This window comes from Antechinus flavipes, chromosome 6 (assembly GCF_016432865.1).
Source record: "Antechinus flavipes isolate AdamAnt ecotype Samford, QLD, Australia chromosome 6, AdamAnt_v2, whole genome shotgun sequence".
In the NCBI taxonomy this organism is placed as follows: domain Eukaryota; kingdom Metazoa; phylum Chordata; class Mammalia; order Dasyuromorphia; family Dasyuridae; genus Antechinus; species Antechinus flavipes.
The window spans coordinates 210,434,851-210,459,990 of record NC_067403.1 but is presented as its reverse complement, the minus strand read 5'-3'; the positions used below and the strand labels follow the sequence as shown (position 1 = coordinate 210,459,990).

General features: G+C 35.2%; 1 protein-coding gene across 4 annotated transcripts in view; it reads left to right on the top strand.

Annotated features, from left to right (window-relative positions):
• Window positions 1–25,140, top strand: part of SBF2 (SET binding factor 2) — a 464,636-nt gene that overhangs the window by 378,849 nt on the left and 60,647 nt on the right. For all 4 annotated transcript variants that reach the window (XM_051964776.1, XM_051964778.1, XM_051964777.1 and 1 more), the window contains 4 exons: window positions 1,404–1,579; window positions 3,484–3,629; window positions 6,860–7,058; window positions 14,885–15,081. In XM_051964776.1, the coding sequence (XP_051820736.1) occupies window positions 1,404–1,579; window positions 3,484–3,629; window positions 6,860–7,058; window positions 14,885–15,081 (718 nt within the window). The remainder of the gene's footprint in view (window positions 1–1,403; window positions 1,580–3,483; window positions 3,630–6,859; window positions 7,059–14,884; window positions 15,082–25,140) is intronic.

The following is a 25,140-nucleotide window of genomic DNA, read 5'->3' as shown; positions in this document are numbered from 1 at the left end:
AACTTCCTGTTGTGTATTTTCTTAATCAGCAAATGCTAATATGTAAATGCAAAAAAAAAAAATTTCCAACCTTAAAAAGGGATTATGATGTTCAAAAAAAGCTAGATGCTACTGGACTTAGGTAATCTCTAAAATCCAGTTCCAAATGCTGTGCTATGAGTACCCAAGGCAGGTACTAACTTGTTCCATCTAGTTAGCGACAAAGCCAGACCATCACCACTCTCCTGACTTCCAGTCTCAGGAGCAGACTTTATACATATTATAGCATGCTTTCACATCACCATCTCTCTGGCCAGGGACCCCTGAATGCCACAGCAGACCCTCCTAAAGACATTGGTAAAGTGGCGAGGTCATCATTCAGTAGCCAAGTTCACTTGGCTTTCCTATTTTTCAAGGGCTAGGAATCTGCTCTTCTTGTACATTTTTAGATGCCTCAAGACTGAACTCTGTCAGTAAAAAATATTTTCATACTGCCATGATTAGCTGTCATTTGGCTTCTTCTGACCACTCAGACTGTCAGCTGTCCCACAGTGAACACCATATGGGTCTTCCACATGACTGTGAGTTTGGCCAGGAGCTCTCTGGCCAATGTCTTATGGCCCCTCTGGGAAGACCTGTTGGGCCATGTGCCCAGATGAAGAGAGTCATTGGATAAGAGCAGGCTCCTGGCACAACATGGAATGCATCTCCTCCAGCCTCTCATGGCTGCTAGGTACCATAGTAGATAGAACCCTTGGTCTTGGACTTAAAGCTCGGGTTTGACTTATTCCTCAGCTACTTCCCAGCTGTCTGATCCTGGGTAAGGCACTTAACATCTCTCAACATGAGTTTCCTCATCTGTAGCTTCTATCTCACAGAGTTCTGTGAAAATCAAATGTAATAATGTATATAAAATATTTTGTAAATCTTAATGTGCTATATACCTACCAATTAATATTAATTTGTAGATTCCATTTCCTAGCACAGTGAACACAGTAAATGTGAGTGTGATTGAATTACAAAGTGAGAGTGGTAAGTTAACTACTTCATCCAATAAAATAATAATAATAATAATATAACTAATTTTATATAATTTTTAAGATTTGCAAAATGCTTTCACAAGTTATCTTATTCAATCCTGAGAATATGCTTCCATGGTAGATTGTAGATAATCATTCCTATTTTACATATGAAGAAACTACAGCTTGAGGGGCTAAGCAGTTTGCATCTGATAACAGTGTTGGATGCAAGATGGCGGTCCTGGCCCCGAGCCTGCTGCTCGCCCCTGGTGCCCTCTGTTTTTCCTTGATACAGATGTGGCATTCAAGAGATGAGGTGTTTCAGGAATGCCAGAGGAGTGGGGCCCAGCCTCCCCCGACCTCGTGCTGACCAGCCCTAACGTTTGTGATCTCTCCCGTCTGCAGTTGATCCAGGTGGCCTTCGATGAGGAAGTGAGTCTGGAGGCAGTGGAGGTCTTCAAGAAGCAGCTGATGAAGGCCCGCTACCCCCCGTCCATTTTTAACACCTTTGCCTTCGCTGCCGGCCAGGCTGCCCCACAGGCCCTCTTACCCAAGCAGAAAGAGAAGAACACTTCTTTTCGGTAAGAAGAAAGAGGAGTGAGTAACCCTTCTGCATGGTCAGGCTTGATTGTGGGGGGATTGCTGGGCCTTTAGTTTGAAATTAGATAAGATCACGCTAAGTTGTGAGAACTGGAGTTTCTAATTCTGAGTAGCTAAATGATCAGTGTCATCAAAAGAATATTAGTGCTCTTGGCCAAACTCTGTGTAATGTGGTATTGGAATTAGGGTGGAGGGAAAACTTTATAAACATGGAGAAAAGTTGTACTGTGTCCCCTGGAGTCTGCAAACTAGAGGTGTAGAATGTTTGTAGTTGCCATTAATACAGACCAATATAATCCACAATTAACCTCCTGAAAAACTCAGCCCTCTTGGGGTTTCCATTATCAATTCTGCCAGTTAGAGACCATGAATTCCAGACTCCATAGGGAGAAAAGTACAAATATTTTAGGTAGCTATAAGCATAATATTACAGAATATCTGTGCTGAATATTTGAGCTCAAATCATCTCCTCTAGTGCAAAATCCTCATTTTTCAAATGAGGAAACTGAGGTTCTTTACAAAAGACCTGTCCAAAGATAAACAAGCCAATTAGCAGCTGACATAGCGCCAGAGCTCAGAACTCCCAATTCCTGGGCCTGTGCTCCTTTATTTCCACTGCCAGACAGACCCTAGAGTCATCTTATTCTCCAAGATGCTGAGGTTTTATATGGTTCAATAGGAGAACAGTGGGAAATGAGGCCAGCTACCATGTACATGGTGGTTTAGAGCCCACCTTCTTAAACTGTGGGTCATGACCTTATATGGAATCTCATAACTGAATGTATCATGAAATTATGATTTATTATCAGTAATGTTTGATTTGTATACCTGTTCTATATACCTGTATAGCTGGGGTCGTGTAAAAATTTCTTGGGCAAAAAAGGGTAAGAAGCCCAGGCTTAGAGAATGTGAAATTAGGTCAGGACAGCTGATCAAGAAGTTATTGCAGGAATTGTGAACGAATCCAACCATTCTGGAGAGCAATCTGGAATTATGCCTAAATAGTTATCAAACTGTGCATACCCTTTGATCCAGCAGTGTTACTTCTGGGCTTATATGCCAAAGAGAGCTTAAAGAAGAGAAAGGGACCTGTATGTGCCAAAATGTTTGTAGCAGCCCTTGTTGTAGTGGCAAGACATTGGAAACTGAGTGGATGCCCATCAACTGGAGAATGGCTGGGTAAACTGTGGTATATGAATGTTATGGAATATTATTGTTCTGTAAGAAATGACCAGCAGGATGAATGCAGGGAGGACTGGCGAGACTTACATGAACTGATGCTGAGGGAAATGAGCAGAACCAGGAGATCATTATACACTTCAACGATACTGTTTGAGGATGTATTCTGATGGAAGTGGATTTCTTTGACAAAGAGACCTAACTCAGTTCCAATTGATAAATGATGCAGCTACACCCAAAGAAAGAACACTGGGAAATGAATGTAAACTATTTGCATTTTTGTTTTTCTTCCCGGGTTATTTATACCTTCTGAATCCAATTCTCCCTGTGCAACAAGAAAACTGTTCGGTTCTGCAAATATATATTGTATCTAGGATATACTGTAACCTGTTATTCAACATGTAAAGGACTGCTTGCCATCTAGGGGAGGGGGTAAAGGGAGGGAGGGGAAAAATCGGAACAGAAGCGAGTGCAAGGGATAATGTTGTAAAAAAAATTACCCTGGCATGGGTTCTGTCAATAAAAAGTTATTATAAAATAAAATACAAAAAAAAGAAGAAATTGTTATTGTAGTGGTATCCTTACAAGGTGAGAAGGACTTGGGTCAAGCTGGCAGCAGGTAGGATAAAGGAAATGTTTGTGGCTATTAGAATTCAAATATTTCTTTCAAATTTAATGAGTACTTTATTTGATTTTTGATCTGTAGCACCTTTTCAAAAACAATTGTGAAAGGAGCGAAACGAGCAGGGAAAATGACCATCGGTCGCCAGTATTTATTAAAGAGGAGAACAGGAACAATCATGGAAGAGCGGGGAAATCGTCCTGGATGGAATGAAGAGGATGACATCTCTGGTATATATGCGTTCTATTTCAAAATTAAATTATATTTTCCTGTGTAGGAGACAAGGATCATAGAGTCTAGACTCTGGAAAAGGCCCTACAGGTTGAATAGTTGAGTCACTCCTTTCAGATCTAAGAAAAATGAGGCTTAATGAGATTAAAATTATTTACTCAAGATGGCACAGAAAATTGTTGGCAATGCCAAGGCTCACACCCTGACGTAGAATTGAGCAGCCCTCTAGCCATGACTTTCCAAGACCCAGATTTCCTAGACAGAATGTTGGCTGTCGACCAGAACTAGACTTTCCTCATTCTCCATTGATCAGATAGATTTTGTTCATTGGACTCTGTGTCTCACTTTTGTAGAGCTGCTTTGCTATGTGTCCACATCAAGCTTCAGGGTGTATTTATGCACCCAAAGGGGGCAGATAATGTGCTCAACTCTGCCAGAGCATGCTCCGAGTTCTAGGCCCTCAGCGATGAAGGGGGTCATTCTCCCAGGTTGGCTAAAGCAAACAGACTCTGACAGAGGCTCCATTACATGCTGGACAGGCCCGGGTATCTTGAGTTCTTGTAGGTGCTGCCAGCACAAGCCACGGCTGGTCAGACTCCTCACTCAAAGTTTCTCCCCATCTGTTCTCCACTCAGCCACCAAAGGACGGGGCTGACAGTGTTAGCCCCTTAGTCAGTGTCCCCGTGGCTCCCCACTGTGTCAAGGATCAGTTCTAAAGTCCTCCCGACCCCTACAGCTCTCACTTCTGGATGCTGAGATCCGGTGGCACCGGCTCCTTGCTGTTCCATGCACCTTCTTGTCTCCTCCCTCCTTGTATCTGTTTCCTGGCTTCAGGTCTCAGCTAAAATTCTCCCTTTGGCAAGGAGTCCTGGCTGGTGCTTCTTAACGCCAGCACCTTCTCTCCGAGATGACTTGCATTCTGTCACGTTGGGTATCTTATTGGTGTGGAGTTGTTTGGAAGTTTTCCCCCCATTAGAATGGAAGCTTCTTGATGGCAAGGATTGTTTTTGCTTTTCTTTGAATCCCCAGTGCCTAGCAAAGCAAAGACACGTAGGAGGCACTTGATTAATGCTTGCTGATCTAGTGCCTTTAAGTTCTGACATAGCCAGAGTATTGACCTAATATTGAATTGTTTGCCTGTTGACCAAAGACCGGATGAGGCAAGTGTAGAAGCCTCATCATTAGAAGTTTGCTCACTAAGAGACCAGTCTTTTATTGGCATCCTAATGAGCATCCCTGATGCACTTACCAGAAAATAATGGATCCTTGAAGTATTACTGTTAGCAGAACAGATGACCTTTTCACCCGCACACAAAGATATATCTGATGTGAGAAATTTTAGAAGAGCAGAATAGAAAGCAGTGACAAATTTTAAACAAAGTCTATCTGGGAACAGTAGCCTAGGGAAACAGTTAAGAAGCTATAAGACCAACTGAAAATTTCCCCCTACTCCTGCCTCCAAAATCAGTGAAATCACAGAAATAGGCCTCTGAAATCTACTTCTGGAGGGAATTCTTCCAGATAGGCACTGAAGAGCATCAGCTATTGGAAATAGACTGAGATGGAAAGGTAGGCCAGATACAAACCATCTTTAGATACTTTATTTTACAGATGAGAAAACTAAGATTCGTAAGTTTCATTAATTCAAAAAAAAAAAAAAACTTGGGGGAAAAATTCTTAAAGTCTGTGGCCTGAGGTGGTAGCAGATGTATGTAAACAAGTTATTACACCTAGTCTTTTTTATTTTAAAATTTGCTTTTTTATATATTGGGGGAAATGAATAGAATTATTTAGAATCTTATCATAATTTAAGACATATTAGAACTATGAGCATCAGAAAATCAGGCTTCCAGACTTAACTTAAGCTAACTTGCTGTGGGACCCTGAGTAAGTACATTCCTCTACTTGAGCCTCCATTTTATCATCTTTCAGATGAGGGATAAAATGGATTTTAAGGGCCCTTCCAGGTTTGATAGTCTGATTCTGTACTTTGCTATAACCTCTCTTTAAATCATCTAGTTCAGTAGCTAATTGATTTCAAGGAATATCATCCTTGACAACATTCGAAAAAAAAAAAATCTTTCCAGAGAAAGCATACAGGCATAGAATGTTCAGTGCTCCCAAATGAAAGGTAGTCTTCACTTCCATTATAAATATTCTGTTAAGTTCTTCCTGGGAAGATTTTTTTAAAAAATAACAAAATAGTAAAACAGCAATAATAATAATTTGAATTTGTAACTCCTGGCCCAGAACTTCAGCTCCAGATTTATATGAACCAGGTTCACTCTTGGGCACTTCTCACATATGATGAATTTCTTTGGTTTAAAGTTTCCCTTAGAAACATTAGAAATTGGTTTATGAACACTGGGTTTGTAATCAAAGGACCGAAGGTCACATCCTCGAATAGTTAACTTGAGTAGTGAAATCAAAGTATGTCAAGTCTGAGTTTATATAGCAATTTTGCTGGAGTTGAAGGTCAGTAGTGTGAAACTCTGATATGTTATTTTGTTTTTTGCTTCGTAACTTCAGCCTCACATCCCATTACAATCTGTAGAAAAGGCCTGCCTGGCCTTCATAAATAAACATAATTAAAATAGGAGTGCTCAGATAGCAAGCCAAATTGAAACTACAGTAAGAATTTGTTTAAATGGGTGAAATGGTAATAAAATTAGTTTTTGGCATTAATTTTCCTAAACATCCCCATCATTCCTGAAAGAAAATACTTCTTGTAATTGAGTCTAAAGATGATGGTTTTCTATAAAGAGTTACATTAAGATCAACTGTCTTGGACTTGGTTCTTTTCAACAATGGGATGATTAAAGTCAGTTCCAATAGACTTGTAATGGAGATAGCCATCTACACCCAGAGAAAGACTTTGGGGACTGAAAGTGGATTACAACATAATATTTTTACCCTTTTTGTTGTTTGCTTGTTTTTTTCCTTTCTCATTTTTTTTTCCTTTTGGTCTGATTTTTCTTATATAGCATGATAAAGGTGATTATGGTTAGAAATATTGTTAGAAGAATTTCACATTTAACCTAAAAAAAAAAAAGCTACATCAACCAAAAAATGCTACCTGAACAATTATGTGTGGTGTTTTGACCATCTTTAACATTCATTCTCCTTTGAATTAAACCCCTTTATAATAAATGAAAATGTTTCCCAGAAGTTTTTAGGAGCTATTTTTAAAAAACTTTCTTCTTTCTTTAAAATGTTTTTATTATTAAAGTTTCAGATGACAATGAACTACCCACAAGTGCAACCCTGAAGGCTTCTGAAAAATCAACAATGGAACAATTAGTGGAACGAGCCTGTTTCAGAGACTATCAGCGTTTAGGTCTGGGGACCATAAGTGGCCATTCTTCCCGCTCCAAAACTGAATATTTTAGGGTTACTGCTTCAAACCGGATGTATTCTCTCTGTCGCAGGTGAGTGCAATTGTGCCTTTTTGTTCCCCCTTGCCTTAACCTTCTCATTATGTTCTCATACACACAGGAAGATATTCACTCAGACCAAAGAAAAGTTTCTCCACCATGAGGAAAGTTTTTGCTGCGTAAATTTCATGTCAAGGCAAAGGGTCTTGTTTCTCCTTAATTTGGTTTTTTTTCTTCATTATATTGTTTTGGCTATCAATCTGTTTTACAATGTGGTTCTTTCCAGAATTTTTTTTTTTTGGGGGGGGGGGGAGAGTGAGGGAAAAAAGTCTAACTAAAGGTTATAGGGCAAACTTTACAAGTTTGGAACTGATTTAAGCCTGAAAAAGTGGTAGCACTTAACTAGATGAGGAAAAGAGCAAAGGTAAGTGTGATAATGTGCACCTTTTCTGTGTATCATACAACCTAGACTTTTTTTCTTATTGTAATATTACATATTATATGTAATTTAATTTCTGCCTAGATTTTAGAACTTTTAAACCATTTGTGAAAGATAAATTCTGTTGAAATTAAATGTGTATATATAGGGACACATATATACCGATCAATTTTCCACAAACTTTATCACCACAGATGGCTTTCTTTGTTCTTCATGAATTCATATTCCTAAATTAATTTTTATTCCTTTTTTCTATACATGTATTTCCTTTTCATAGTATAGTTAAATTTCACAAAAATTATCTTGAAACTTGAAAACATATTTAGTGTTCTTTGAGGTCTTGATACAAAAGCAAATGCCTATATTAGACCTAATTTGGACTATGTAAAATATACAGCATTTTTGTAGAGATCTATGGCTTCATTTTATTGCTGAATTTAATAACATTATTACCTTTTCTTTTCACCCCTACAGCCCGCTGTCATCTCTTCTTTATGTGATGACTAGGGACATTATTTTATTTACGTACTTTAATTTTGATATTAGACTGGTAGACACAGTCTGTCTTGATTTCAACAAAACATGTGACAAAATTGTCATGCTATTCTTATAGACAAAATGAAGGAATAGAGGCAAGATAGTAGAACGTGTAGGTGGGTTCAGAAGCATTTGACTTAATGCCCAGACTGAAAGAGTAGTCTTCAATGGCTTCATGTCAAAGTGGAGACAGTTTTGTGATAGTGTCCCCAGCAGCTGGCCTTGGCCTAATGTGATTTGACGTTTTTATAATTGCCTTTTTGTTACTTTTTTGTATACTTTGTATACTTTTGTATACTTCGATATAAGTATCAATGGCATGCTTCTCAAATGTTTGGATAATATTAATCTGGTTGGGATAGCTAACAATATTCCGGATAATAGTCTAGATTGTGAAATCTCTCAATAGGCTGTAATGTGGACTTGATCTAATAATATGAAATTTGCTAGAGATAAATTTTACATTTTGATCCAAAAAATCAAATTTAGAAATGAGTAAGGCATAGTTAGCAATAACAGAAACAAATATTAAATTTTAGTAAATTGCAAGCTCAATAAAAAAAAAAGATAGTGAAATTTGGGAGTTTGAGAAGCAACTGGGTGTGACAAAAAGGAAATTAGAGGGAAGGTAACAGAAAGAGAGAGACAAAAAGAGAGGGAGGGGGAAGACAGAGAGTGAATGAGAGAGCATGAGAATGGATTCAGTCTGATAGGTGCTCAGGCCTGGACTACAAGCCTGTCTCACTGTACTCTGCTCCGGTCAGATGATACTGTTGTCTTCAGTTTATTCAGGGCACCACATCTTAGCAACAGTGTTTTTTAATCAGTACCAAATTGTTTCAGTAATTACTGTAATCATTTGTTATATTAAGTTATTTATTTTGAGATTATCAACCTTTTTTCTTTCATGTAAATTTTATTATTTTTTTTCTAGTTCTATAAAGTAATCATTTGGCAATTTGATTGATTAGTATGATATTGAATAAATAAATTAATTTAGGCAGTATTTTTATCCTACTCATGAACAGTTAGTATTTTTCCCATTATGTACACCTGTATTTCTGTAAGCAGTTGTTTATAGTTGTATTTACATAGTTCTATCGTTTGTCTTGGAAGGTAGACTCAGATATTATTTTATATGTTCTGTAGTTATTTTAAAGGAATTTCTCTTTTTCTTACTGCATTTAATTGACATTACAAAGAAATGCTTATAATTCATGGATTTATTTTATATCCTGTAAGTTTACTAAATATATTAATTGTATCAGTTCATTTTAGTTGACTCTTAAGAGCTCTTTAAGTGCATCATCACATCACATGCCCAAAATGACAATTTTGCTTCTTTTTTAATATAGTTATTCCCTCAATTTCTTTTTTTAAATCTTATTTCTGTTGCAATCATTTCTAATACTGTGTCTCTTAGACTTGAATGTGGTAAATGGTTAGGCCAGGCTTAGGGATTCGGGGTGTGTTTTCTGCTGGAGATAAAAGTCGGGTGTCACTGGTTCTATGTGTCCAGGATTGTAGCCAGCCTCCTCTCTTGTACTGTGGCACAAGTAATGGTGCCTGTGCCAGCCTCGTCAGAGTAGCCAGGCTCTGGCAGCCCCTGGTCCCATGCTGTGAAACCCATGGCAGCCGCGTGTCCTCCAGACGGGGAGCCTTCAGTGTCACAGCACCTGACGTGTGAAGTCTCCATAAGACACCACTCCTTCCCTTCTCTTGTCTCTTTTGGGGCTGTCTGGATAAATTTTACACCAAGTAAAGACAAAGGTATAGGGGATCTGTTATAGAAAATAATGGACCTGCAGAGCCATTGCCGAACAAAGCTGCATTGTAGGATTATTGGAGATGCTTAAGTGGGTCTGCCCACTGCTGAGTCCCCAGGTGTGGCCTCCAGCAGCAGACGGAGAGGAAGGGGAGCACAGAACTAAGGGCTCGTTTGGGCACACAAGGCAGTGTTGGAGGAAGAACAGAGGTCAGATTTGTGATGTGAAAGTAATACAAGTGGAGGGGAGAAAGGGGAGGGAGTGTTCTCCCATCACAATTAGCTCACAAAGGAAATAACATACATGTTCAAAGGGGATATAGCAATCTACCTTACCATGCAGGAGAGGAGCTGGATTGGATGGGGGGTGATAAGGAGAGAGCATATGGGGGAGGGAGTGGTCAGTAGCAAAACACTTTTGAGGAGGGACAGGATGACAGGAGAGAGAGAACAAATGATAGGAAATACAGTTGGCAATAGCAATTGTAAAAAAATTTTTGAAGCAACTTTCTCTGATGGAATATTATTGTTCTTTGGGAAATGACGAGTAGGATGCTCTCAAAAAGAAAAATAAGCACCTGGAAAGTCCTCTATGAGTTCAAGCAAAGTGAAATGTACTGTAAGCAAAGAAATAGCAGTATTCTGAGATGAGTAGCTGTGAATGACTTAACTATTCTCAGCAGTACACTGATCCACAACTACTCTGAAGAGCTTATGATGAAAAATCCTATCCATACACAGAAGAAGAATTGGTCAAATCTGAATATAGATTGAAACATTCTCTATTTCTCTTGCTATCTCTCTTTATTTTTAACTTGATGTTTCTTGAGAGTTTTTATTTTAGGGTAGATCTCTTTTTTCTTTCACAATTTGACTTTTATGGAAATGTTTTGCATAACTTCACATGTGGTTTCTTAATTTGGGGTGAGAATAAGGGATAGAATCTAGAACTCAAAAATCTTAAATGTTGCAAAAATGTTTTAAATGTAACTGGGGAAAATATTTAATTAAAGATTAAAAAAAGAAAATAACACAAGTACTTAGAAAGTAAATTGGTTATCATAATAGCTTAGGTGATAGACTCAGTTGGAAGGAATCTGAAAGATTATCTAACCTAGAGAATTTTTAATCTTTTTAAAATTTTTTAAAAATGTATTACTTAAATTTAAAATAGAAAAAAATTGTCATGTGCACAATGACATGACATGAGAGGATTCAAAACATGTAACAATAAATTTCCATTTCAAGAAAGCATATGTAATAATAGAACACATCATATTTAAAATTTTCCCTCTTTGCTTTCTTGTAGATTTTCTATGGCTTCTAATATGCTGAGCATTTTTTTCTTTATTCTTTTTTCCCCTTTCTTTTTCTCCCAGTAAACACTGTGAAGTGTTCTACATTCACCTAGAGGTGCAGTTTTGGTTTTTTTTTTAGGGGGGAAGGTTGTTGTAGTTGTTGTTTTAATTTAGTTTGGGTTTTTTTGTTTGGTTTTTTTTGGTGGAGGAAATCTGGAGCACTTGGAATTTTCTGACCATCTTCTCAGAATTCTCTCTCTAGCATCTTTCTACTTTATCAGAAAGACTCTTCCCCCAACATTGTGTTAGAGGAAAGGTAACAGATGAAATATTGCCTTCAATAGGGGTAGTGAATTAGGGAGAAAGATTTTACAGCTTAGAGTGGATTAAAAACCAGAATCCAACAATATGTTGTTTACAGGAAACATACTTGAAGCAGACACACACACACACACACACACACACACACACACACACACACACACACGTTTAAAAGTAAGGGCCTAGAGAAAAATCTATTATGCTTCAGCTGAAGTTAAAAAAGCAGGAGTACCAATTATGATCCCAGACAAAGCAAAAGCAAAAATAGTTCTAATTAAAAGAGTTAAGCAGAAAAACTGCATCGTGCTAAAAGGTACCATGAACAGTGAAGTGATATCAATACTTAATATATGCATATGTGTGTGTGAATTTTTTTTTCACTAAGTAGTATAATCTAAATTTTTAAAGGAAAAGTTAAGTGAGTTATAAGAGGAAATAAACAGTAAAATTATACTAATAGAGATCTCAACTTCCTCTTCTCAGAACTAGATAAATCTAACCACAAAGTAAACAAGAAATAAGTTAAGGAGATGAATAAAATTTTTTTAAAGTCAGATATGATAGCCCTCTGGAGAAACCTGAATGGAAATAGAAAAGAATATTCCTTTTTCTCAGTGATACTTGGCACCAATACAGAAATTTTAGGCCATAAAAACTTCACAACAAATGAAGAAAAGTAGAAATATCAAATACATCATTTTCAGATCATAATACAGTAAAAATTATGTTCAGTGAAGGGCCATGGAAAGACAGATTAAAAATTAATTGAAAACTAAATCTAATCCCCCAAAATAAAGAAAGAACAAATTATAGAAATAATAAATAATTTCACTGAGGAGAGTGACAATGAGATAAAATACCAAAATTCACAGGATGCAGCTAAAGCAGGACTTAAGAGGGAAATTTATGTCTCTTAAATGTTTACATCATTAAAATTGAGAAAGAGGGGATCAATGAATTGGGTAGGCAGATTAAAAAAAAAAAAAAACTAGAAAAAGGACAAGCTTAAAATCCCTAAGTAAACACCCAGTTGGAAATCTTGAAAATAAAAAAAGAAATTAATAAAATTGAAAGAAAACCATTGAAATAATAAAGTTACAACTGATTCTATTAGGGGTGGAAGAGACAATAAAATACATAAATCATTGGTTAATTTTATTTTTAAAAAGAACAAACCTAAGTTACCAGTATCAAAAATGAAAAGGGTGAATTCACCACCAATGAAGAGGAAATTATTAGGAAATATTTTGCTCAGTTATATGTAATAATTTAAATGTTAGATCCATGGATAAGGGAAGAACTTATTACTAAACAAGAGACAAAGAACATTAAAATATGTAAAATAGATTATTTCGATCGCATTAAATTGTAAAAGTTTTGCACAAACAAAACCAATGTGGCCAATATTTGAAGGAAAATAGAAAACAAGAGGGGAGGAATGGAATTAGAAAGAAATAAAAATGTTTAAAAGGGAAAAAAAAGAAATATTTCACTGTTTGATAAGGAAGGAGAGAAGACAGGATGGTCTGCTAAAATAGAGTCAATGAGAAGTTTCACAGAGGACATAGAGCAAGATGGAAGCAAGATGAGTTGAAATTTCTTAATGGAACAAAGGGAACAAAATTGACTGTATTATTGTCCCCACAGCTTCCAAAATCTCAACTTAACCATGTTTCCTAGCCGGTGTTTGAAGCTCCTTTCTTCATCTTCTTCCATTCTACTTAAGGAATGACTGTGTTAAATTTTGTTGTTTTTGTTATTCACATCTGTAATTTAGTTTTCTAGGGAGCTTCAAGAAGGGAAACTTCTTCTTTCCATGTATTTTGGGAGTTCTTTTTTACAGTCTTAAATGATTGCCTAGGACCCTGAGTGACCTGACCATAGTCACAGCCTGTAGACACAAAAATAAATAAGATAAAAAGTTTAACCCTCATGGAAAGTATAGTTAGCGAAGAAGGCATGAATGCAAATGACTGTGATATAAAATAGATAATGATAACTATGAAAATAGGACAAAAATCCAGTGGAGAGGAAAACCATTCCCTTCTGGGAAGGAAAGTAGGGCAGACCCTCCCTCATGAAGGAGATGATAAAGAATAGGATGTTAATATGGTAGAATCATGAAGAGTCCCAGATATGCAGTCAGAGGACCTAGATTCAAATCCTGGCTGTCACCATCTACTTATGTGACCCAGAGCAAGTCCTTCATCCTCTGTAATACTCACTTTCCTACCTATAAAATGAGGGAGCTAGCATGATTATAGGTAACCCTTCTAGCTCTTAAGTCCATGATCCTTTGGTTTATATGTAATATAGGATTACTTTATTTTTTTTTTTTAAACAATTTGGAATTGGATTCTCCCATAGTTAATCTGAATAAGTGAGATTTTACTACATATTAGAAATCCAGAATAAGGCTACCTATGATACCAAACCTTCAAAGTACTTTAGGAACATGAACTCTTGAAGCTTGGAAAATAGTTTTTGTCTCTTCCTTTATTGAAAGAGGTAACCAGCATATCCATTTAGGAGCCTTCCTAATCAGCTTTAGAGCTGAGCTTCCCAGTGACTGGAGTAAGGAGGGCAATGGTGAGTGGGCAGTCTCCTCAGGATTGAGTTTCTAAATGGACTTGTAGAAGGAAGTATATCAAATCCCTTGAAACTTGCCCATCTTTTTACATTCACTGAACTGCAAAATAAGATGCTCATCTGTTTTTCTCCTTCTCTTGCAACGTATCCTGAAATTTTCAGCTAATTTGTTTTTAAAATAAATATCAGTATATAGTGTTAATAAAATATTTAAACACACTTTGACATTTGAACATATTGTCCTAGTACCAGGAATGATTTGTTTTTCGTTTTTAATCCTTTAGCCATCTCAGGCAATCATATATTCTGGTGCTAAAGTCTTTGTTTTGTTTTCAGTGATCCAGTGAGCTGTTGGCACTGTGACATGTCATTCTCATAAACCGGACGCCAAATCATTAATCTTTACAATCTTTATTTCAAGTTGAGGAAAAGCAGAGCTAAATTAAGAACACGGTACAAGGGGAAAAAACAGGTTCAAACTACAGACTTTTCACTCGCCACCTTTGCTTTCAGAGTCCTCCAAAAACAAGACTTGTGCCACTAAGAACTTGTGTGATTGTCATTGAAAGTGTTCTGTTAAAAAAAAAGGGGGGGGGGGTGTTTCCCATTTCAAAATTTATTATAGAAATAAATGAAGAGAACAAACAAATTGTTGATATAAGTCAGTCTACTCCACCAAGGGATTGCACATGTTGCATTTAAATTGTGGTCCTCTCTTAAAATAAGATTTTCTGGAGCTTTGAACAAGCATTTTGATATTCTTTCTCTCTTTCTCTCTCTCTCTCTCTGTGTCTCTCTCACACATTCCTTCATCCCTCCCTCTACTTTTCCTCCTTTTCCCTCCTCCTTTTTCCTTCCCTCTTTTCTCTTGCTCTCATTCCTTCTCCATTTCTCTTTCTCTTTCCTTTTCTCTTTAACTATGGAACTAAAGTTACCCAGGGCTTTTAGTGGTACCTCAAGCTGTCCAGGACAGTAGCTTACCAAGAGTGGCTCGCTGCTATCGACAAAACCGCCTGCCTGTTGTCTGCTGGAAGAACACCAAAACCAGTACCCTGCTACTTCGAGCTGGTGGATTCCATGGAAAAGGAGTTGTTGGGCTTTTCAAAACCCCAAATCCTCATTCTACAGGTGAGTACTCAGTATAGCCCATACAGGGTGAATGTGTTCATTTTCCTTACCAGGAAAAGTCATGATTAGTATACCACTATTATAGTCTCAGCTCTTCCATTAATTTTCTGCTAGCATGACCTAATCATTTTCCCTCTTTGTATCTGTATCCATAAGGGTCCTTATGTCTCCAAATATAATCCTAACCTATGTCTAAGTTTTTCTTATTTTCTCTCATGTTCTCAAGTATAAACACCATTTACTTCTTTCACTTCTATGTCATACTCTCATTTAATTGATGAAAACCCTTTCCAACTTTACTGGTTAACCATCATATAAGCCCAAACTGTGCTAACCTTGACTGTTGGTAATTCATTTTTATTTTGATCCAGTTTTTAAAAATTCTAGTCAGTACTTGAATCTTAATAAAAGAATTTCTCACAAAATTGTCTTTAAAAAATACCTGACAGAGTCCGATTCTTTTTATATAGCAAAATAACGGTTTGGTCATGTATACTTATTTTATATTTAATTTATACTTTAATATATTTAACATCTACTGGTCATCCTGCCATCTAGGGGAAGGGGTGGGGGGGGGGGAAATAAAATTACCCATGCATATAATTTGTAAATAAAAAGCTATTTAAAAAAAATTTTTTTTTAAATACCTGATAGAGTAGCAGGAAAAACTACTGAACTCCTCCAAATAGCTACTTCAAAAACCTAGAAAATATACATATCAACTTGTGATTGGGAACACAAGGAAAAATAGCAGTATGTGAGATTTCTAGTTTGAGCAGATAGATCTGTGGGCCCTGGGAAGGGAAATCTGACAAAGGCATGCTATGTGGAGAATTTCAGAAAGCTGAGACCATGCACCAGGACAGTCAGGTCCCAGGTTCCTTTAGGAGGATTCTGTCTTTCTTTAGGATGCAGGAACAGGTACCTGCTGGAAGTTCGGTCATTTCCTACCCAATTTCAGGTCACAGATCTAGAACAGACTGAAGTGGGGGATCTGCATCTAACCTTAATGGCCTAGGTGAAGAACAGGAATGGGCCCAAGTCTGTATGCTGAGTGAAGAAAGAATTCAGAAGCAAATAGTGTCTGGGTGGCTCAGACCCAGAAGTATAGCAGTCTCATTTCCAACCCCCAGCCCAATCTGAAGCCTTCAAGGGAATAGAGAGTAAGAGTACTAGAGCAAAAGAGAGCCTATATCTCTATATCTCTGAACCCTCAGAGCTTTCCAAGTGTGCGAAAGTGGCTTAGTCTAATAGCAATCTGACTGGAACTTCCAACCTGGGGCAGCCCATAGAAGTGTGGTACATTCCCAAACTCAGGTCAGGAATTTGTAGATCTCAAACTAGGAAGGCAGTGATCAGATTTTTTCCTAAATTATGTACTTGAGTTTTCTTTAGATTCATTGGCCAACTGGTACCAGCAATCCAACATAATACAGATGTGAAAATTTTCAGTTTATTCATTCAAAATGAAATACATTTTACCAGCAGTTGATAGACGTATGAGATTCTGATAATTCATGTAATCATTCTTTAACCAAGGCAAAAAAGAGACATGCTTCTTACAAAGCAGGTTGGTCACTTAGAAAGGAAAGATGTACTTGTTAAAAGAAAAGATGCTTATCACTAGTAACAAAAGACGTATATCCTTATTATACACTAGATCAAATAGAATCACATCCCTTGTGAGACAAGGTAAAGAAAAGGAACAGACTTATGAAAATCTTATTCAATGAGAAAGCCTCTTTTGTAGCAATTAGAGCTTTAAAGGAGATATTAAAGAAAATCAACATATTGCAAGCTGCTCCCGTGATACAATCCTTCAAGATGATGAATATCGAAAAATGAAGTTAGTTATGTCAGCTCTTAAAAGACCACACTTAGCTATTAAAAATCCACTTTTAATAATCACAAGAATTTGGGAACATTAAAAGCTTAGTGATCCAAAGCCTGACCTGTTGAGACTGAAATAACACATTAAATACCCCAAGAAAGCAGCAAAAAGTGAACGGGGAAGATAAACTCAGCCCAGATGTTCCCTTCACAAGTGCAAAGAACAAAATTTTAACATAAAGTTAGAAGAAGAAAATGATTCCAAAAGGTCTGCAAGCAGTTTCAAAGAAAAATTCAACTTGGACACAAGTTTCAATAGAATTCATAGAAAAAAATGAAACAGCTTAAAACAAAATGAAAGCCCAAAAAAGAACCATTAATTACTAATTGATTTTTAAAATCAAATATGAACACTAGAGAAAAAAATTGGAAAACAAGTTATCTTAAGCAAGTAATTTAATTACTACAATCCTCATTTTAATATCAGAAAACTGAGTGAGGGGAGAGAAAGATTTGGGAAAGGAAGTAATAGCTTGGAACAAGAAGTACAAAATCTTACCCAAGAAACAAACTCCCAGAAGTTAAAAATGGACCAAATAAAAACTGACTTTGAGACAATAAGAAATATTCAAAGTCAAAAGATTGAAAAGTGTAGGGGGGAAAATGTAAGGGGAAAAATAGCCTATAAAACAGATGAATGGGGGAGAGAAGAGATTTAAGAATCAGTTGGCTATCTGAAAACAATGACCAAAAAACGATCTTAGACATCAAATTTCAAAAATCATAAGAAAACTCCCTAATTCTCTTTAAACCAGAGAGTAAATAGAGAAAAAACAGATTATTTTGGATCACTATCAATAACCTTCAGAAAGAAACTATGAAAAGAAAACTCTCAGGAATATCGTTGCCAAATACAGAGTTTCCAAGCCAAAGAAAATTATGAGGAGCCAGAAAGAAAAAATTCAAGTACCAGGGAGCCATAGGATCACACAAGATTTAGCAGCCATCACATAAAGAGACAGAGAACTTGGAATATGGTATTCCAGAAGGCAAAAGATATAGGCTTAAACCAAGAATAATTTGCCCAGAAGAAATGAGTATAATTCTACAGGAGTAAAATGGATCTTTAATGAAATAGAGAACTTTTAAATATTCTTAATGAAAAGACCAGAGTTGTTTAGAAACTTTGAAATAAAACCTGAGAATCAAGAGAGGTAATTGTGAGAGAAAAGTCATAAAAGGCTGAATAAGGATAAATTATTTGCATTAGATTAGGGGATTGATTACTCTTAAAATAAGTTTTAATTAAGAAGGGTTGATTTCAAGGAGGGACTTTAAAAAAAGAATAAGAATCTTTTGGGGAATCTGGGCAAGAGAAAGAAAAAAGGCATAAGTGACCAGATTATCCCAAACCTTATGCTGAATTCATTCATACTCTCTCACCACACTCATCTTTTTAAAAGAAGAGAAGGGGAAATATAAAAGAATAGAATGTAAGGATATTCACAGTTAACATTAATAACACAATAAGTATGACTGTAAATAGTATGACCTCATCTATAAAATGGAGGACAGCAAAAAAAAAAAAAAAATCCAACAATATGTTGTCTCCAAAAAGAAAAAATTGAAAAAGAAACATCTATTAGCAATCTAAATTAAATGAATGAATATTTATAAAAATATGAATTGCCCAGATTAACAGCTTTAAAAAACAAAGGACTTAATCCAATACCAGAGAAAAAAAATTAAAGTATAAATGAAATTCTAAGGAAAAATATCCCAGGACCAAATGGATTTACTAGTAAATTCTCAAATGAGAATCTCAAAATCAAATATACTTCACCTAAAAATTAAAAAGACAGCAATAGATTAGGCAGTTGATTGTTATAGTGATTAGAGTGCCAAGCCTAGAATCAGGAAGATGAGTCCAAATCTGGCCCTTGATTCATTCTAGCTGTATGATCCTGGGCAAGTTACTTAATCCTGTTTGCCTAGTTTCTTCATGTGTTAAATGAGCTAAAAAAGGAAATGGCAAATCACTCCAGTATCTTTGCCAAGAAAACCTAAGAAGACATCACAAAGAGTTGAACACAAATGAAGCTGATTAAAAACAACAAAGCAATCATGATTTTAGACAGCAAAAACAGATTTAATAAGAGAAATAGGGAAACTTAATTTAGCAGAAAGGAATCATAAATAAAGACATTCTCAATCCTAAACAAATATGTTCCAAATAGCATGGAAAGGAAGAAATTGAAGGAAAAATTAAATGAGTTATAGAAGTAAATAGTAAAACTGTTATAGTGGGGTATCTTAATTTACTCCTCTGACCTAGATAAATCTAAAAAGAAAAAAAAACTAAGTAAAATATTAGAAAATTAAGATATAATAATCTGGAGACTATGGAATAGGAATAGAAAGGAAATAAAAGGAGTGTGTGTGTGTATGTATTATTGTGCATAGTATCTTCACAAAAATTGACTTTAAAAATTTGTATTAAAAACCTCACAAACAAATGTAGAAAAGTAAAAATAGCAAGCATCTTTTATGGACAACATTGCAATAAAAAAAATTCTACTCAATAAAATACCACAAGAAAGTCATTGTTAAAAATTAATTGAAGACCAATTATGAAGAATGGGTTGGCCAAAAAGCAAATCATAGAAAAATTAATAATTTTATTAAAGATAAGGATAACAATGTGACAATATGACAAAATTTTGGGGATTCAGCCAAAGCAGACCTTGGGGAAGATTTATCTCTCTAAACACTTTCATCATTAAAAAAAAAAAAATAGCAGATATTAATCATGCAGCTAAAGAGAAAAAAACTAGAAAATCAGCAAATTAAAAACCCCAAACATCAAAAATAGAAGTCCTGAAAATCAGAAAAGATTAAATTTGAAAGCAAAAACAAAACAAAACAAAAAACCATTGAATTACTAAACTAGAATAGAATCTTTGAAAATCAAGGAAGAAATTAAAATTGAAAGCAAAAGCCTATTCAATTAAGAAATAAGTCCAGGTGCTTTTAAAAAAAAAAAAAGTTAAAGTACATGAACCAATAGTTAATTTATTAGGAAGGGGAAGAGGAAAAAGACAGTGATGATCAAATTACATGTCAAAAAGTGAAAAGATTAATTCACAACCAATGAAGAAATAAAATATCAGAAACTATTTCACCTAGTTATTTGCCAATAATAAAAGCAATCTAAATTAAATGAATGAATATTTATAAAAAATATGAATTGCCCAGATTAACAGGTTTAAAAAATAAAGGACTTAATCCAATACTAGAGAAAGAAATTAAGCAAAGTATAAATGAAATTCTAAGGAAAAATATCCCAGGACCAAATGGATTTACAAGTAAATTTTATCAGATATTTTAAGAATTAAATACAATATTTCACAAACTTCAAATAACTAGGAAAGAGGCCTTACCAAATTCCTTCTGTGACAAAAATGTGATCTTTGTATCTAAATGAGGGAAGAGTTGAAAAAGAGAAAACAAACATAAAGATATTCCTAGTAAATATTCATCACAAAATTTTAAATTATTAAAAAGGAAACTATAGTCACATATCATACAGTTTATATACTGTAATGCAATCAGATTATAGCAGGAATAAGGAAATGGATTACTATAAGAAAAACTATAAACATAATTGTCATATTAATAACAAAAATGATAAATGTCATATCAATAGATACAGGAAAAGATTTTTACAAAATACAATACTTATTCCTGTTTTTAAAAAAACACTAGGAGATATAGGAATAAATAGAAATTTCATTAATGTGATAAGTATCAAAAAGATCAAGGCAGCATTATCTGTAATGAGGATAAAATAGAATCCTTTTCCATCAGCTCAGTGGTAAAATAAGGATGTCTGTGATCATTATTGGTCTTTAGAATAGTGCTAGAAAGGCTAGCTGTAAGACCAGAAAGAAAAAAAGTTCAAGAATAAGCATAGACAAGGAAAAAAAGAAAATATTTGCAGAAGATTCAGTGGCTTACTTGGAGAACCCTAAAGAGACTATTTAAAAAGCTAATCAGTCAAAACAGTTAAATGTTTTATCAAAGGTGCAAGACATAAAATAAACCCCCATAAATTATTAGCATTTCATGTTACCATCAAAATCCAGCAGAAAAAAAAATAGAAATTCCATTTAAAGAAATTACAAATAGTATAAAATACTTGGCACTTTTCTGCCAAGACACATGCAAAAATACATGTGTACTCTTGCAGAGGATTCTAGGAAGATAACCGAAATTCCTCTACAAAAAAAGACAGAACATCACCTCAGAACAACAGAAATAAACACAGGCTAAAAAGCAGTGGTCCTCCTAAAACCATTTGAGAAGACCCAACCTCTTGGGGCAGAGGCTTGGCTTGAATGAAGCAAATCCTCCCGGGACCTATTCTGCAAAATCATCAAACAAGCAGCCCTGGGGCCATTTTGCCAACAATGTGGTATCTGCCCATTGGGCAGAAGAAGATTGCAGGACCCCAGGACCTGCTCTACACTAGCCAAGGGCAAGGGGCAGGGAATCTGTTAGTACAGGAAGTACTGACAGGAGAGCAGAGTCCTTGCTTCCAGTTTCTGGGTAGAGATGATAGCTGTAACTTGCAGCCATCAGAGGGAATGCAAAGGGAGTGAGATCATTGGTTGGGGGTCCTAACCATAGCTTAGGAGTGAAAAGGAGAGCCCAAGGTTAGGCCCTAAGACAGTCCTCAGAAAATAATAGTAAGAAGGTCCTAAAACTTAAGTTCATTCCCCATACATTGGGACTACAACTTGATTATCCTCATATCTCTTCATAGCTACTTAAAAATAAGTAAATAAAAAGGAGTAAGCAGAGAGGAAGAACCCAACCATTGATGGTAACTATATAGGGATCAAGAAGACCTGTTCATATCCAGAGGATGATAAAAAGCTTAAAAAAAAAAAAGCCACTCCTTTTTCAATAAAAAGCATCAAATAGCTCCCAACATAGAGTTCTTGCAAGAAAAAAAGACTTTAAAATCAAAAATGGGGGGAAATCAGGGGGAGAATAAGTGCAATCCAAGAAAAATATGCAAAAAGTCAACCAAATTGAGATAGAGAATTAAAAACTTAAGAAAATAATTCCTGAAAAACTAGAACTGGGCAAAAGGAAGTTAATGATGTTCTAAGATACCAAGAAATCAAAATAAAACCAAAAGAATGAAAAAATAGAAGAGAAAGTGAAACATCTTATCAAAGAAACAACTAATATGCCAAACAGTTTGAGAAGAAATAATTTAAGAATAGTCAGACTACCTGAGAAATACAATAAAAAAACAGAAGCTTGATTGAGGAAAATTGCCCTGAGGTTCCAGAACAAGAAGGCAAAATAGAAATAGAAAAAAATTCACTGATCACTATCTGAAAGAGATCCCAGGAGGAAAACTTAAAGAAATATCATAGCCTTGAAGTTCAAAACTTCAAGGTTAAGAAGAAAACATTGAAAGCAACAACAACCAAAAAAAAAATTAAATCTCATGTAGTTAAAATAAAGGATTATGTCACACCTAGCAGCTACTCTGTTGAAGGAGGATAATTCTTGGAATACTATATTCCATAGTTCAAAAGAGCTGGGATCAACATTAAATATAATCCCGAATGGGGGATAAAAAGTGGACATTTAATAAACTAAAAGACTTGAGGTTTTTGTGATAAAACCCTCAGAACTTATAGGAAAGTTTAACATATAACATCCAGAAGAACTATAAGATAAACATGAAAGAACAAATGCTAGAGACTCAATAAGATCAAATTGTTTATTTCTTGTAAATTTTAAAATATAAGTTCTTTTATAACTGTCATTTATATTTGGGTAATTTAAAAGAAAGACTTGGGCTGAACTGAGTATGAAGAGGTGATTCTAAAAAAACAAACTAAGCAGAGATTAAAACAAAAAGTAATTCATACAAATGAGGCATAAAAGGAAAAAATTTATAAAGAAGCAACTAGTAGGGGGGGTTTGGGTAGTGCTGAAATCTTACTCTCATTGGAAATGGTTTGAAGAAGGGATTGAGACATACATAGAGAAGTCTTCTAAATTAAAAAAAAAATAAGAGGGCAAGAGGATAGGGTGGGGTGAGAGGATAAAGGAGGGACTTTTTAGATACGTTAAGGAATAGGAGGGAAAGATAGTAATAGAAGTAAAGCAGAGAGTGAGGAAGAATAGGCTAAGTAGGATAAGAAGGACAGAAGTGAGGAAAAATAGGAAACAGGAAAATACATAAGTAATTATAGCTTAGAATATTAATGGGACAAATTTACCCATAAAATGGAAATGGATAGCAGATTAAAAATTTGAATTTAAAAATATGTTGCTTTTAAAAAACATTATAAAAACGAAATACACACAAAAATAAAGGACTAGAATAGAATGTATTATATAAAAAAGCAAAGATGTAATCATGATCTCAGACAAAGTTAAAATTAAAATATTCAATCAAAAGTAAAAAGAGAGAAACTGCACTGTGTGTCAGCACTATTATTCAATATTGTTTTAGACCATTTAAAAGAAACATGAAACCCCATTCATAGGAACTGAACTCATATTTGTCTAATCAACTACAGTCAGACACACTGTAATTTGACACTAACATACTGATATTATTTTGGTCCTTTTCAAGAATGAAGGATGGCAACCAAGGCCTTTTAAAATACCTAAGACGGCATATATACTTGAGTGTATACCTGCTAAAACAGACACAGAAAGGATATGAACATAAACATAAAACACTTTTTATACAAATAAACTTATCTAAAATAACTGAAATAAAATTTATTGTTCACGGTTAGGAAAGCCAATACAATTTTTAAAATGCCAGGTTTACCTAACTAATGTCATCCCAATTAAATCAATAAAAAAATTATCCGAGTTAGAAAAAATAAATAATTAGGGGAAGATAGATTGCTTTTGGGTAAGCCAAGCCAATATAACAAAAATGACAATATGTCCTAAATTAATGTATTCAGAACCCTAACAATCAAACTGCCAAAGGATTATTTTATGTAGAGTTTGAAAATTAAGGACAAAATTGATCTGGAAGAACGAAAGGACATTTGTGGATAAAAGTGGGAAGTTAGTGGGTCTAGCAGTATCAGATCTCAAACTATACTGTAAAGTACTATCAGAACAACTTGATACTGCTTAAGAAATAGGCTGATCATTAGGATAGGTTAGTGTACAGAAGTATAGTTAACAGAAACAAATACAGGCACGGTAGCATGGGATTTGATGAACTGAAAAATCGCTATTTTGACAAAAATTCATTATTTAACAAAAACTTGAGAAAACTGGAAAACAGGAACTGGCAGGAATTAGGGAAAAACAGACATCTCACGTTATAAACCAAGATAAGTTTCAAATGAGTAAGTGCCTTAGACATAAAGCCTGACATGATAAATTAGAAGAGCAAGAAAATATATGACCAATATCTTATATGTGGGTGGGGGAGAAGTTTATAATCAAAGGAGAGAGGTTCACAGGAAGGAAAATGAACAATTTTAATTACATAAAATTAAGAAATGTTTTTACAATCAAGTCAGCTAAAATTAGGGGAGAAATAAGAAAGTGGGAGAAAAACCTTACAGCAAATTTCTCTAATCAGTTTCTCATTTCTTTATTTTAGGGGCAAGGAAGAGATAATTGGGATTAAATGACTAGCCAAGGGTCGCACATCTGTGTGTTTCTGAGGCTATATTTGAACTCAGGTCCTCCTGATTCCAAGGCTAGTGATCTATCTATTGTACTAACTAGCTGCCCCAAGTCTCATTTCTAATATATATATGGAACTGGCTTAAAATTATAAGAATAAAAGCTATCCTCCAATTGACAAGTAGTCAAAAAATATAAATGAGTAGGTTTCAAAGCAAGAAATTCAAGTTTTTAATAGTTACGTGAAAGTTATTTAAATCACTAATAGATAAATGCAAATTAAAACACTATTGGGGTTCTATTTTATACCCATCAGATTGGCAAAGCAGAACAACAATGAAAAAAGAAATGACAGATGCTAGAAAAGCTGTGGGGAAATAGCTACATAAGTACTCAATCTTAGAGAACTATTAATTATTCCAACCATTCTGGAAAGCAATTTGCAATGATGCCTTTTGACCCAAAAATAATACTATCATGTTTTTGTGGTCCCAAAGAAATTGGAAAAGGACTTATGTACAAAAATATTTATAG